This window comes from Copidosoma floridanum, unplaced genomic scaffold, assembly GCF_036245765.1.
Source record: "Copidosoma floridanum isolate Cflo_tuat_1 unplaced genomic scaffold, Cflo_Japanese_pri ptg000034l, whole genome shotgun sequence".
Lineage (NCBI taxonomy): Eukaryota > Metazoa > Arthropoda > Insecta > Hymenoptera > Encyrtidae > Copidosoma > Copidosoma floridanum.
This window is the reverse complement of record NW_028321911.1, coordinates 9686934-9703687: the sequence shown is the minus strand read 5'-3', so window position 1 is coordinate 9703687 and position 16754 is coordinate 9686934. Positions and strand designations below refer to the sequence as shown.

The 16754-nt window shown below is 32.8% G+C and overlaps 1 protein-coding gene across 3 annotated transcripts in view; it reads left to right on the top strand.

Annotated features, from left to right (window-relative positions):
- The window catches only part of LOC106643049 (DAZ-associated protein 2), a 210361-nt gene that overhangs the window by 95754 nt on the left and 97853 nt on the right, over window positions 1-16754 (top strand). For all 3 annotated transcript variants that reach the window (XM_089597601.1, XM_089597600.1, XM_089597599.1), the window contains exons 2-4: window positions 5143-5211; window positions 5654-5757; window positions 5857-6021. In XM_089597601.1, coding sequence (XP_089453727.1) covers window positions 5143-5211; window positions 5654-5757; window positions 5857-6021 — 338 coding nt within the window. The remainder of the gene's footprint in view (window positions 1-5142; window positions 5212-5653; window positions 5758-5856; window positions 6022-16754) is intronic.

The following is a 16754-nucleotide window of genomic DNA, read 5'->3' as shown; positions in this document are numbered from 1 at the left end:
TTCCTTTTTGATTATGATAAATCTTATGTATTCTCCTACTTGCGAGACTGCGTTTAACTACTTATTTCGCAGCTTAATCCGCTTTGTGTAACCACTTGTGCTGCCGCCCTTGTGGCCACCTGCAGAAATAGCTTAATGTATCTAAAATAAAGTCAAATCGCATTGCAGAGATACGAGTAAAGTCATTCAAATCAAATAAATTATTATTCATTAATATTAGAACGATAAAATTGATATTTCTATAAAGGAAAACGAATGTTCTGTAAAGAGGAAGTATAATTTTGCTCAGCCGTATCTTATAATTAAGACAAAAACAGAATTTTTTCTCTTTTTTTGAGGTTTTATGCTTTTAAAGCTGAACTGAACGAGATGTAGATAATTAATGATGTAAGAAAGGTCTATATGCACATGCAGGGAGTCATTTCTTGACATTCTTTACATCATTAAGGTGATATACATTTCATTCGGCTTGGTTCTGAAAGCATACAACCTTAAAAAAAGAGAGGAAATTCTATTTTTGTCTTAATTATAAGAAACAATAAGGAAAATTTTACTTGTTTTTTATTGAACATACGTTTCCCTTTACAGAAACATTAATTTCATCGTTCTAATATTATACATTATTAATTTATTTGATTTAAATGACTTTGCTCTTAATTATGTCTACAATACGATTTGGCTTTGTTTACACACATCATTAAGTCATTTCTGCAGATGGCTAAGAGGGTGTTAACTCAGGTGGTTACACATAGAGCATAATAATCGGATGTAAAGAATTGTAGGAGGTGAGGCAAAAAGTAACAGAGTGGTGTTCGTCTTTCACTTGGTTTCTTTAATTTTGCGCTGTATTTCCGTTTGGTGGCAAATAGAGAGAAACAGTTTTTTTGGGAATATCTGTCATCTGTTCGTTGAAAAAATTGATAATAATAAAAATAGTGATAAATTCTTGAACCGATATGGGTGTGAATTGTTATTTCAAGATATTTCCTGTATCTGTTCAAAGTCTACTAATAAAATCCCTCTGTTTTACGTTAGCTATGCAAAAAATTTTCTAGTCCACTGCGTATTTAAGTCTGTTATCTCGCGTGATTTTTTGTTGGGTTTAAAAAAAAACAAAAACATCAAAAAGGGGGAGTGGACGAAATAAAAAATATTTATCTGAAATAAAAATTTCCCACAACCTTATGTTTACATAATATGTGCCTCCCCTATCTAGCCTCGGAAGTAAGGAATAAAATTATTTTTAATATGTATGTACTTACGTGCTAGTCGATATGCACCTCAGTAGAAATAAAATTTTGGGGACCATTTTCCTTTAGCATGTGCTGTTTGTCTCTTTGATACTATGATAATCTGCAATTGGTATCCTAGTCCTCATGGCTTCTGGGCTGTTGTCACCATTGATTATAGAATATGATCAGAGCTGTTGTCTTTGATCGGATCCTCTGTCTCGCGATTTTTAATCGTCGTATTCTCGCAGCACTGCACTATGTGTGCTTCTTGTCGGAATTTTTGAAATGCATTAAATAAAAGGAATAAGAAATTCGACTCTTACCATGCCCCACACCTAGCACCAAATCTGTTATGTAAGAAAGAAATTGGTAAGGAGGTGCTATGCGAGAATGATCAATACTTATTTCCGTAATGACCTTTATTTGAGAAAGTACATTTATAAGGCAAAGTCGCGCGTGTGTTCCCATTCAAGGCTTCTCGTGTTCTTCCGTAATTATCGCTCGATGTCTTGATTTGATAACACTCGAGTGCCGCGATTTAAAGCTCGCTGGGCCTTATATTACCTTGTTTCCCTCTCGTCGGTGCTTTTTTTCTAAGGTAGCCTTGCTATTTAAATTTCACTGACCAGGGAGAGTTAGTATGATATGCCTTGCATATCGTACGTTACAGAAGTAAAAGTCAAAAAAGATTTATGGGGCTAAGATGTTCTCCGAGAGGTCAAATTATGTTACACTGTATTGACGTAAATGCTACCCTATCGTATATTGTACATCAGAATAAAATTCAGTAAACCGCATCTGTATACGTACCGTTACTTATTTTTATATTGTACTGAACATCTTTGGTGTTTAAAAATAAAAATTTATTATAAAGTTTTCATTGTACTACATTTAACTTTTTTTAAATCTTACTTGTAGTTTTAATTTTTGTATTTTAAAATAGGAGCAACTGTGAGCTTCTTAGTAAAGAATCTTTAGAGTGGGGATGGATAAATATGTAAAAGGTATTTTTTTGCCACCACCGTGTACAAAAATGGGCAATGTAACATAGAAATCAAAATAATAATGATGTTTGCTGTATATGAATAATATAGAAATTATTTCTTGAATAATTTTCATATAAATTTGATTTTGCATTTGGTTTATTTTTAAATACACCTTCCTATATATAGTGATTTTAGGAAGTCATTCCACACAATCCCCCTGCCACCACCCTCAGCCCCTCCCTTCTAAATGAAGTAAAATTCGATTGTTTTTTACCTTACTTTTATAGGGTTAAATTAATGATGAGCTTAGAGAAAGAAATGTAAAATTCAAATTACTTGAATTTTTTACAACACTATGAGTAAAATTTGAATTTTTATATTGAATTGTAACAAAAATGTCATAAATTTCTACGAAATTTTTTGTTTGAACTTTAGTTATAAAAGTTTAATTTCATTTCATAAAAAAATTTACATGCAATACTCGTTGTTTTCTAAAGTATGAAGTTACGTGAATCATCAGTTAAGACTAAAAATTCAGTAGTTTCATTAAATCATACATTTTTTCTTTTGTCATAGAATATTGGATTTTAAGTTAAACCTGTGGATTTTAAGTATAAGTTGTTATAACAACTGCCAACGTTATTTCTGTTATGCGCAAGGATACTGCGTGCGCAAGCGCGTTGCCGCTTGACAGCTTCAGGATGCCGAGGTAACGGCATGCGCGAACGCACTATCTCTCAACAGGACCAGGAACTTAAGGTGGTTCTTTCATGAAATGATTATGAACAGAATGGCATGAAATCTTGAGGAATTATTTATTGAGTTACAATACACTACCGCTAAACGCAAGAAAATGATAAATGAAAATTAAATCCTAAACATGTGCTTTTATGGCAACTAAGCATTTTTTTACTAAAAGTTGTAGCCTAGTTATTTATTTACTGAACTTAATTAAGTAAAAAGCTGACACAATAAAGCTTGTGCAATTCCAAATATATTGCTATCTCGAAATATATGTGTTCACGGACTTAATCAAAAGATATTAAAAGAAACACAGGCATACATTTTCGTTTCCTATGTTGAAAGCATAGGTAAGCATCCACTGCTAGTATTTTGAGGTTAAGCGTGAATTTTAGATAATCTTTCCTACAAACTTTTATAACGTAGGTTCTGATCTAAAATTTTAGATCAGTACTTAATTTATCTCAATAAATAATATTAAAAAATAATCGTTGAAAATTTAAGCAGCATTAATAAATATCAACTTGACAGTCACATCTTTGACTCGCGAATCATGAAAGAACCACCTTAAAAAAATGGCGTGCGCGTACGCACTGTTCCTCGATAGGTTCAGGACAACAAGATCACGGTATGCGCGAAAGCACTGCCACTTAGCTGGATCAGGAAGTTGAGATGGTGGTGAGCAGGATCAGGAAGTCTAGGAGATCGCCATCTAACTTGGCGCACGAGGTCGTGTTGCAGCTGGGGCTTGGGGTTGCGATGGTGGTAGTTTGACGTCCAGGCCTGTCACCATCGCTGGGCCAAGGTGGCGTTGCGAAGCACGGAACTGCGTCAACGGCGCCTGACCATCAAATTCGTTGAATCGACGTTCTTAAGAATGCAGTTGCTCCGGGAAGTCGAAATCAATTGATAAAAGAAGGTTAGCTGCTTTACCAATGGCAAAAAACCATGTGGAATATCAGGATCTTCTCCGCACTTCACTCCTCCATTCTTGCGAGTAAAAGTCGTGATTGCTCCCAAAGAATTTCCAATGGTGCCTCGGTGTTCCTCTTTATCTCAGCTTCTTTTACTCGACTTACAAGTTTTGTTTCCTGGCTGATGCACCATAAATGTAAGAAGTACCAAAAGATGAAAGACGAAGGCATTTTATTTTAAAATAACGAAGTTAACAGTTTCAATATTTTTTCTAATCTGAGGAGGACGCTTACTTTTTCGACAACAAATCAACAGCAACTTTTTTCACATGATAACGCTAGTTATTTACATTAAACGCATTTTTCTTATTTACTACCCATACAAGACAAAAAACTGTGACATATTTGACTTTAAGATATATACTCAGTTGATGCGGAACACTATCATTATTATGATCTTTTCTATTATTTTAATAATTACCCTCATTGTTTTTAATGTCATTATCGTTGTTGTTTTCATCAAAGTTACCATCATTAATATTATTATGTCATAGCTTTCTATCTTTTCCCTTTTTTTGTAGTGATGATAGGTCTGAACAAATATTGCCGTTATCATCACTTCTATTATTCATTTGGTAAAGTCTGTGTTTTTTCTGTTTTTTTTTGTTGTTAATGTATATTATTCGTTTTAAGAAGCCAAAATAACACTGTTAAGAGAAGTTGTACAGGTTTCTACATGTTTTTTTTCTACAGTAAAAGATACATTTGAAAAATTTTATTTTATTGCCTGTTAAGTATAACTTAACAAATAAACTAAGCTACTACTTTGAGGGACTGCATATAAGAAACTCACTGAGCAGTATAAATAGTATGGAAAAGGACAGTGATAATAATAGTTCCTTTAGAAATTTTTTTTTTTGTCAAATTGTTTTTATATGCACCCACATGAGATTTATTGTCGTTTTTTTGTTATGCACCCTTTGATTATTTATTAAAGTATAATAGTTATTTCATAAAAGTATTAGGATTTTTCTTTTTTACTTTATCTTTGTGTTTATTATATATACTTCAGTCCAGCGTCTGTTACTCCTAAGCACTTTTTTCAATACTTTTTGTGTCAACTTTGATTGTGAGTTTTGCGAAGATTTCGATTGTTTATAACTATTATCACATTGGTTGTAGTCTGTAGTTACGTTATACTTATGTTTGGATGTGACTTATATTTTTAACGAGCTTAGTTTGATTTACTTTGGTTGAATTATGTTACAGCGTTTCCAGTGACTTCTCACCCTGGGACTAGTTTCATTCCAGTATCGGCACAATCTGGCGGATTTGGAGGTAAGCAAGAAAATTTGCTAGTTTTTTACTGATACGTTAGTGGATTAATGTGTTTTTTAATGGTTGTTTGATCTTGTTGTGCTGTTAAAGTTAGATGTAAAGAAAATAAGGTATTTTTCAATACGCATCTTTTAAAGCAAACAACTAATTACATGCCTTTTCTAAATTAGCAATAAAATAAGCCAATAAAACGAGGCAAATCTGAAATTGTGCAAGAACAAACGATTTTCTGTTGATTGGTAATCACACCTTATCTTCTTAACATTACATTTGACATCTCAGCTGTTTTTTACACTTTCAGAAATTATTAAGATAGTGTTGGTGGTGACATCTATCACTATCAGTTAGTAAAGAATTCTCTTTTTGTTATCGACTCATAAAAATTGTCAAATAAGAAAGAAAAACAAAACAAAATAAATTATCTTACTTGTTTTCTATACAGTACCAGGAGCGGCTCCATACGGAGTTTTTCCTAATCAGCCTCAGCTATATGCTTCTCAAGGACCACCTCCCCCTGCATATGATCAATCACTTACGCATCCGATGGTTAACATTATTCAGCTTTTTTATTTAACCTACTTAGAAAGTTCCAAATCCTTTTTCATTTAACACGGAAGGTATTGCATTATATTATTACCGTTACAGATGTACCAACCTATGTATAGCCAAGGCTATCCTGGCACATATTTGGCAGGTTACCCAACTGCTTATGGACCGCTTCAGTATTATCCACCATTGACTGCTGCTACAGCTTACTATCCTACTACTATGCAGCCTGCTTCTGCAGTTAGACCAACAATTATGGTATCTGTAAGTTTTTCTTTTTTTTTGTTTGTATTTCAATATTAATAATCTTATTTCCTACGATACAGTATTTTGTACGAAGATAAACCTCAAAAAATTTGATTCTCAACGAGAGTTCATTTTTTCTAAAGCACTTTCTTACACCCTTTCTAGCAAGGTAATATAAAATCATAAATAAAATGATAGTGCAGTTTATTATTTTTCAGACAATTTGCATTAAACAAGAATTATTATCAACACTAACACTTCGGAATAATTAATTATACCATTTAAGTTTGCATATGACTGACTCATAAACACATTATTGTTTGAAATTCGTTGCAAGGGGTTAGAATTTGTTGTTTTACTTTTTTTCAAAGTTCTTTATTTTTTTATTAAAGTAAGCGTTTATCTCTTCAACATTTATCTCCTGTTATAATTATTTTTTATTCTTAAGCTTTAATATAATCTCAAATACAATTTTGGAAATAGAAAAAAGCTTATTTTCTAAAATATTTACTTAATTATGACAAAAATCTATGTAATAGTATATTACGCTCTGCGAGGTACACAAGTTATATTAATACATTTATCATCAATTGGAACATTCATAGATTATATCACTTTTCTATAATCAGTCAGAAAACCACCCATGCCCTATTTAATGACAAATATACTCAAGATTGGTAATTTAATTAACTTACTCTCTATTTTAAAATATTTTCAAGACATGAATAAAAAGAAGAGAAATATACTCTCCAGGTGCGGGTTGAGCACAATCTCCACAACTAATATGATAATAATAAATATATCAATATTGGTTATGTACCAGGTAAAGTCACATTCAAATTCCATATTAAATGTGTCTTAAAAAGTTGACGCTTTAGTAATGCTGCATCAACTATTTGAGCCATAAATACTTGTAAAGGAAACGCAAAATGAGATTCGTATCATAAAGTATACTTATGTCATGAAAGAAGTACCAATTTCATAAATTACCACATAAAAATAGAATTGTAATTAAATAAAATAGAACTATTCCTATAAGATCTAAGGTTTTCAAGATGGCAAATTAGGTACTGAGCACCAGCATTGGAAGTACCACCTAAAATGTGCTCATAGTCAACGTACAAGCTATGAGTGTTGTTTTTGTTGAAAAGATTATATGTACATTTATACTTTCAGTTGTTTCTACGTAATAATGTATTATTTACTTGACATAATACGTCTAAGAGAGGTCAAATTCAATACGAGTCAGCTCGGGTAAAACTGGACCTCTCTCGTACGTCTTTGGGATATGTTGTAACGATTGGACTATATGTTAAGTCCAAAATCATAAATCGCGCCATATAATGGCAACGTTGTCCGTCAATCACACGATTGACAACGGTGCTTGTTTGGATTCCAAGGACGTATGACCCGTTCAGCGTGTGGAGCCAGAGATAAGTAGAGAGATTGACAGTGCCTATGTTAAAGAGTGTGCCGATGTTTCGGCAACGATTTAAGCACCAATCCATCGTGGCCAGCAGAGGAACCATGCACACGTTTTCTATTGGCTGGCGGCTTGTAGACTCGGCTCGCGGGGAGAGGTAAGGGGAGATGAGTGAGGAAGACATGGAAATCTAAATGTGTGCATTGGTGACGGAGAGAGAAGAAGCTAAACCTATATGTATATGCATACAATGGGCTATATATCTATAGCTATAGTTGTACACTGCTCATACGGAAAAGAGCTGCGCGTAATACTTTTCTCACTTTTCCTCCCTGAAAGAAAGATAAGCTTTTTAAATGCAGTTGATCATTCGTTCAACTATAAAAACAAAAACATAATTGTCAGGTTATTAACAATTTTTTTTTTCATTTTTAAAATAATGACAAGCTCAAGGCAATTAGTATATTATTTTGCTTTGTTAGTGAACGAGCGCCTTTATCCGAATAATCCAGTGCGCTCCATTGTTCTTCACATATTATCTACTAATATACTGAACACCTTTACCTGAACGCCCCATTGCACTGATATCTTTATTTGTTAATTTATATTTTTTCACCATTAATACATGGCTTAATGGCAATAATACGATAAAGCTTCAACTAAATCTCAAGCTTCGAAACTTTACGATAAACATATGTAAGTTTTAGTCATCCCATGAACCAAGCTTTGTTAGCTCAGATTGCTAGAGCAGGAGAATAAAATTTAGTTTTGCGGCTCCGGGTTCTAATCTCACTCGGAACAAACTTTTTTTTTCTTATTATTACAACACTTCTTTAAGTGTTTCACACTTCTTTTTATGATTACTAACATATTTTGTTTCACCAGTAAACAAAAACATTTTTTTCAATTACTTTTTATGAAGAAGTAATTATCAAAAAAGAAAGTCATTACAGCTTTGTTTGTGGTAATACCTGTAATAGGTTATTATAAAAAAAATGCACGTTCTCTCTGTAGTTTTTCCGGGCTGGAGACCGGCCTACTTAATGTGGCCACATAACGTGCGCATTTTTTTTTTTTTTTTTTTTTTTTAATTTGTTGAGTGCTCGACGAATTTATTGAAAATACTACTTCAAGACAAATTTAATAATGAAAACTAGTGATTAAGTACTACAACAAATTAATAAATACTGCGAATTTTTGTAACTGTTATTAATTAAAGTACTGATTTGTAAGTTGAGTTGTTTTCCGAAATCACTGTAATTATTTCGTTAAGCGATTATTTTACGACCCGAATTGAAAAGTATAACACAATTCTCAGTGACGCATACATTATGTACATAATTACAAAAATAATACATATCGAGTAGTAAACTATATTTTTACAGAAATTTAAATTGATGATCCCTATCACACACATTAGCGCATCCTATCTCGTTTGCATCCCATTTAGAGCGAGAAATTATTTTAATTTATTACAGCTAATAATAATAATTATAATAATAATAATAGTAAAAATAATGTCTAGTAAACTTTTTGGACAACACAAAAACAGTCTTTATTCTTTGGCAATGTAACAAGTAATTTTTTCTACATCAATCATTTTTTCAATCATTTTTAATGTACTAAAGATTAAAAAAAAATATTTTGTTTAAAAGAAAAAAAATGTTTAAAATTATTTTTTAGAATATCTTCGAGCAATTCAAGAATTTGTTAACGTCATTAGTTGTAATGGAAATTAAAATATGAAATTGAAATGAGTAACTGCACTTACAAAGCTGTTACTTAATGCGTCGAATGATTTTTTTTATCCATAAATGGAAAAAAATTTTCTTGGATCGTATACCAATATTGAAAAAAAAAAAAATTTTTAGTCACCGGTAAAACAAAATTCGTAAGTAATAATAAAAAAAAGTATAAAATATTTGAAGTAATGTAGTAATAAAAAAAAAAAAAAAAAAAAAAAAATTGCTCCGAGTGAGATTAGAACCCGGAGCCGAAAAACTAAATTTCACCCTCCTGCTCTAGCCATCTGAGCTAACAAAGCTTGGTTTATGGGATGACTAAAACTTACATATGTTTATCGTAAAGTTTCGAAGCTTGAGATGTAGTTGAAGCTTTATCGTATTACTGCTATTAAGCCGTGTATTAATGGTGAAAAAATAAAAATTAACAAATAAAGATATCAGTGCAATGGGGCGTTCGGGTAAAGGTTTTCAGTATGTTAGTAAATAACATTACTTAGTACAAAAAATATTTAAGCGTACTGTGTCGTTGTGGTAAATGCCTTGATTTATTATTTAATAATTTCACTTACCATAAAAGTGAAGAACAATTGAGCGCACTGGATTAATGGGATCAAGGCGCTTGTTTATTAATAAAGCAAAATAATATACTAATTGCGTTGAGCTTGTCATTTTTTTAAAAATGAAAAAAAAAATTGTTAATAACCTGACAATTATGTTTTTGTTTTTATAGTTGAACGAATGATCAACTGCATTTAAAAAGCTTATCTTTCTTTCAGGGAGGAAAAGCGAGAAAATTATTACGCGCAGCTCTTTTCCGTATGAGCAGTGTACAACTATAGCTATATATATATAGCCCATTGTATGCATATACATATAGGTTGAGCTTCTTCTCTCTCCGTCACCGATGCACACATTTAGATTTTTATGTCTTCCTCACTTATCTCCCCTTACCTATCCCCGCAAGCCGAGCCTACAAGCCGCCAGCCGATAGAAAACGTGTGCATGGTTCTTCTGCCGGCCACGATGGATTGGCGCTCAAATCAGCGCCGAAACATCAGCACGCCCTTTAATATAGACACTGGCAATATCCCTACTTATCTCTGGTGGAGCTGTTCTCTCTCGATCCAAAGCCGGTATAGCAAACACATTGCGCTAACGTTACGTTGCGAATTGTACTCTGAGAAGTTATGAGGCGTAATTGCGTCCAGCGTCTCTCGCGCCCGGCTCTGGAGAAGAACCTGTATCGTTACATTTCCTTATAGGTACTGTCTTTCTCTTGTTATACATACTCTGTTGAACATTCTTGTCATTTAATTTATCAAATGTAGTTACAGTTTTTTTGTAAAAGCACTATTGAAAATTCACTTTACTCATGTACAAATGTTTCTGAAGACCCAAGCGTGACTAGACGTTCAAAATAAAAATATTGACTGTATCCAATATGAATAAGAAAATTGGAACTGTCACATCATTTTGTAGGTCAGTAACTACAAAAAGTTTTGACAGTTACAATTTTGTTCTGGTAATTAAAATCTCCATACTTATACGCTACTGATGACTACTATTAATTTTCGTAAATTTTTGTACTATTATGTTCCTAAATATTAATTATTTTGTTTCTTACAGTTACAGTGCATATACGAATTCGATTTTGAGAAAAATAATGATTTTTGAATTTGTTTTTTAAAGCAATGTTTGCAAAGTAATCTTAAAATTAAAATGTTATTTTACAATTTGAATCCGAACGCGCACAAAACTATATTCTGTTTTAAAATTCTCATCAATTTTGCTTACACAATCGTTGTATGATTGAACACTTCTTCTTTCATAATTTTTGAATAGGGCACTTTATTTATAAATTTGTAACCTTGTTGTTGAACAGTACTGACAAAAATATTGGCAAGTGCTGAAATTTTCTACAAACCCCCCTGAGCCGTGGCTGCCAAATTTATCCCCAGCAATAAAGACAAAAGAACCTTTTAAATTCATCCCATGATTATCAATACCTTCCTTCTCTAAAATAAGTAAATCATCGACTATTTTCCCATACACAGCACTATGATCAACTTTCTTTTCTTTATAGAGTGCAACAAGTTTTATATTGTTGAAGTAAAAACACATGCAGCTGGAAATAATATCAAGGGTTATATACACAGCTAAAACCTTATGCTTGGTCTTTGCTAAACCCATGGGTTTCACTATCTCAAAACTATCTTAGTAAAGAATAACATTGAGAGCATATCGATTATCTTTGAAGAATTGTTTATTTTTAAATGGAGATTCGTCGGTAAAATCTGATAACACGTCATTATTATTGATATTCTCAGTATTAAAAACATGTTTTACTGAGTTGTCGGAAAAGAAACTTTTCAGCGTATTGAGTATAGGAACGTATTGAAATGGTAGTTTTCCTACGAGTTTGAAAAGTCTCTGTTTGCGAATCGAGAGGTTTGCGGCCCGAGCCGAAGGCGAGGGACGTAACGAGGTTCGTAAAGGAGACTTTTCGAACGAGTTCCGGAAAACTGCTTTTTCACCTGAGGAAGTACCAGCCTCCCAAAACCACCCGAGGGCGGAAAAGATTATTTTTCAGCTACATCCAAAGTATTGAAAAAAAAACTGTTTAGGATTCAATATAATTAGAATGAGAAAATATTTACTAATATTGAACATCGGTCCAAACGCTGAGTAACTCTTTTACTAGTAATCCTTATAGTCATTATTAAAGTGAAGCTGTTTTTACGCCATTCTGGGGTTGGGAGTGAACTGGGAAAAATCGACAGTTCAACGTGCTTCCCCTACTCCACTCAGTGGCAACAGCAGCGGAACGTGTGTATACATATAACATCTGTTGAGCTGCTGCTGCTGCGCTGCCACTGTATTAGGAGTCAGTTGCACGAGCTCGGAAGCGGCCTAGTTTTGCCATCTCAAAGGCCTCTCTGATTTTTCGTCGATATAGATGCATCAGCTGCATGCACCGTGTATATAGCTTGTGCTATTTTTCATAAATTCATTTTGTACATTTCTTATTATCCTATTCATTTTATTTCAGAACATAATCCTTTTTCACATCATTGCCAATAAAATGCTGGATATTTCACTTTACTGGAAACATTGATGTCAAATAATGTTTCATTGCTATACATATAAATATAAAGCAGTTTCGCTTCTGTCAGGGGTCCCGAGACCCCTCATACGGTTTGTTGACTAGTTACGTGAGTACTGATATAAATAGATGTAAGAGTAAGAAAAGTCTTTAAAATATACAAACAAAAAATAAACATGAAAAGATTTTTGCCTTTTGTGTTTTTGTTTAATTTTTTGTCAATACGTATGAGTCACTTCATAGCTTTATTTGCCAATGATACCTTCTTGAAGTTTGCTGAATTCAAAATTTTCTTGACATAAACTAGTTAAAAATATTCGAAAAAAAGTCTTAATTGAACTATTATTCTCTGTGAGAAATTATTTCTAATTTACTGAACTGCAAAAGTAAAGGCTGCATCAGGTTGCAAAGCAAAGTTGTTTAATGGACATCCAACTTATTACACTGGTAAAATATTTCCATGTAAAACAAGTAACTAATTAAGAAACATTTTTTTTTATTCGTTTGTGTAAGATCTTCAAGAGTTCAGTGGTTCTTAAGAAAAAAAAAAAAAAAAAAAAAAAAAAAAAAAAAAAAAAAAAAAAAAAAAAAAAAAAGAACCATAATTTGTTCATTTGTTTTAAGTATACACTGAAAATTAATGTAACAAGAGGCTCCGTAGTGGCTCACTAGATAAGGCAGTTGTCTCTTCGATAGAAAGTTGTTTGTGAGATCCACACTCGAGGAAGATATTGTCTCGTTCTTACTGATTTCTTGATAAATTTTTGAAATTAAACGAAAAAAGTTGAATTTTAATTGTCAATCTTGAGTATATTATTTGTCATCGAGAAGGGCATAGGTGGATTTGAGAGTTATTATATAACAAGTGCCGCTATAAGTATATATACGTATGTGCCGATTGATATAATGATGGATACATAAATATTGCTTGTGTACCTAGTACAGTCACGTTGAATTTTTAATTTATCGACTAGACCAGGAAAAAAAGGGTTTGTTAAAAAAAAGTACACATTACAAACTTCAACAGATTGTAGGATTCAACGTGTAGTAATAGCGGTATTTTTTTTGAAATTTTTCCCTTGCATATTTTTTGAAAAAATCCATTTGTCCACTAAAAAAGCTCTTTTTTTGCAACTCAATTATTACCTCTTTGGCAGATCAGGGAATGTTGTATTTGGACTCATTCTTTCCCTTAAGAGTTTTACTTCCAATCTTTTTTTCATAGCTTACAAACTTTTGCAACTAGGTTCTTGCCAATCGAATTACAAAAAGTGCTAAGTTGCACAATAAAATAAGTTTACAAAAATAAACATAATCGTTTCAAACTTTAGCCATTTGATCAGCAGAGTTTTTCTCTAAATTTAGAAAAAAAATGAATGCCTTAAATTATTTTTTTTCGAATATTTTTTATTAGTTTATGTAAAAAAAATTTTCAATTCAGCAAGCTTCATGAAGGTATTATTGGCAAATAAAACCATTTAGTTACTCGTACTTATTGACCAAAAATCAAACAAAAACACAAAAGACAAAAAATTTTTTTGTTTATTTTTTGTATATTCATTTAAAAGACTTTTCTTACTCTGACATTTATTACTGTCAGTACTTACGTAACTAGTCACATAACAAAATGTATTTGAATTTGCAAACGTGGATGATGAATTCGTAATCAGCTACCCCAAAAACCCCCGAGTAGAGTTTTTTCTAGAGACTTGGGTATTTTTAAAATTTCGGTCAGCCATATTGAATCCGTCATTTTGAATTTATTAATTATAATGTTGTATCCAGCAGGAGTAACCTCGGAATACAGTAGGCTGTCATTTCTGCATCATTTTATCGCATAGATAAAAGCTTATTATTGATAGTAAAATGTTATCTAGCACAAATTAATTATTTTTGACATTTGAGATTATTGAATGATGAAAATCGAAATTCGGCTTCCACATATATCTTACAAATCATCATCATACACTTATCATTGTATCTTGTTGGATTCGTATCAATGTATTGAACTTCATATTGTGTTGTGATGGATATACTGAATTCCTAACCCCTTGAACTTTTGGCTAACCACTGCAGCCGACAGGATGGATGAATTTATCAAGGAGATTCTAACAGAGTGCAAGGGGCGATGACGAAAAAAAAAAAAAAAGTATACAGCTAGGTATGTATATATATATACTGACAATCTGAATGCTCCCACTGGTCGACTAACTTTCTGTACTGGTACAGAAAAAACCCGTACCACGTATCGGATTTTGACGTACTAAGCATGAGGTTTAGCTATATTTAATAAGGTACTTTAAAGTATACTACTGTACCAAATATACCTGTACCAGTACACATTTTTCTTGTACAGAGTATCGAAAATACTTGTACTAACATATAGAACCTGTTTTTCTGGTAACAACAATTTTCCGTGTGGTCAAGAATGGCATTAAAAATGCTCTCAAACATCTCAAACTAGCTGTTGTTATAAGACAACAGCTAAGTGTCAAAGAAGCGAGTGGAAGTAAATCACTGCTCCAAACTGAGCCAATCTGTGCCCAACTGGACCTAACCAAACCTAACTGAGACAAATCTATCCTTATTGTGTCAAACCAAGTTGGACTGCACTACACTAGAGTTATTTCGAACATATAGCTCCAACAAGTATCGTTAAAAACTAATTACGGTCAGTTAGAATCAGTTTGGCTCAATTTGGCTCAGTTTTGCTCATTTTAGCACATTTGTGCTCAGTTTACCTCTGTACGGCTAAGTTTGATTGTTTAGTACATAATACATATTTCTAGAGTGTTTTTATTATCTTGTTGTATTTTAGTGTTCAAGAAATATAAACAGTAATACGTTATAAAAGTATTATATATTTATTCATTGTACAAACATTTTGTAGTTCACATGTATGACTAATTACAATAGCGCCCTGACGCATCTCAGAGAATCGTTACAATAAAAATGTTATTCTTTGTTTCACTTAATATACATGCACTGGAAAAATTTATAAATGTAAAAAAGAATTTTTCATGATTATCAACACACTTAACATAATTTATCGACGTGGCAGGAACAGTAAATATACACATGACTTATATTTATATTGATGAACAAAATTTTAACTCTGCTTACATTGGATATTATACATTTGTAAATACTTATAATAAGTCAATACTTACTTTATTACGTCCATAATTACATTTTTTGTTTCTTAAATACGTTTTGAGAAAAATACAATTTATTGTATGATTTTATATGATTACAGTGTTTTATCAACTATTTGTATTAGAGATATAATTATTTAAGATTAATCACTAAAAGTCTTGTATTTAATTGCAATAACTAAAAATTAGTAAAAGTAATAAATAGTAAATAAGTCATAACGCACTAGGTTTACTTTTTCTCTAAAAGTTGATAAACGGTCATAGTCACTTTAATACCTTAACTAGATTAACCTCATTTTATAGAAAATCAATAAGGGCGGCTCTAGATTTAATTAAAAATTGGTGTAAATTGCCCTTAAAATCCGTTTAAATTACATAGAGAACGGTTAGTAATCCGGGTTCTATCTTTTGCAACTGATGTAAACTGCACAATGAAAATTTATTGGGACAGCTGAGCTTAATTGAGCTAATCTAAGCCAAATTAATCCATACTGAGCCTAATTGAGCCAATCTGAGTCTTATTACTACAGACTGAGCCTATATAAGTCAAACTGAGCTGCATTGTATCCAGCTGAGTTGTACTACAGGCTGCATAAATAGAAACTAAAATGATAAAGTTTATGTTTAAGTTTTATTATTCGATACTGTGATGTAAGCCACACTGAGTCAAACTGCACTGTTCTGCAATAGACTGTGCCATAGTGAGCCAAACCGTGCCAGATATTCGAATCGGCCTTAGTTTGGCTCATTATTATAGTTTGGCTTAGTGAGACGCAGACAATTACAATGTAGCTCAGAAACTATTTTCACTCAGGTACAGTACAAAGGGAAAGGAGAGTTTTGCAACACTGCGACATAGGGAAAAGAGAAGAGATGGTTTCCGTCGGCAGGTGCAGAAAATAACTCTTAAGACTACTCTTGCGGAAGTAACATGGACGAAGCAAGACAGGAGTCTTTCAGAAAGCCCTGAAAAGTGGCAAAGAGCCACTGGAAAAGTATTGAACAGTGAGGCATTGACAGTCTAGTTCGGTATGGGCCAGTGAAGCCAGCAGATGTGCAGCTTGGCTTCTCTTGGTGCTTCACCTGTACAGTGCTCATTGAAGCATCATCTTCGTCTTTGCGAGACAAGCTTTCCCTTCAAGGTCGGACTGCATCTTGACGAGCTCGACAACAGCCGAGGAATTCTTGGTTCTGAAGACGCTGCATCTTATTGTTCAACACTGTTGATCATCGCCGAGTCAAGCCGTAGGCCACATTGAAAAGCACAAAAGCCGCACGCCAGCACACTGAAGCAAATCGCCACTGTCATATGTACATAGTTTAGA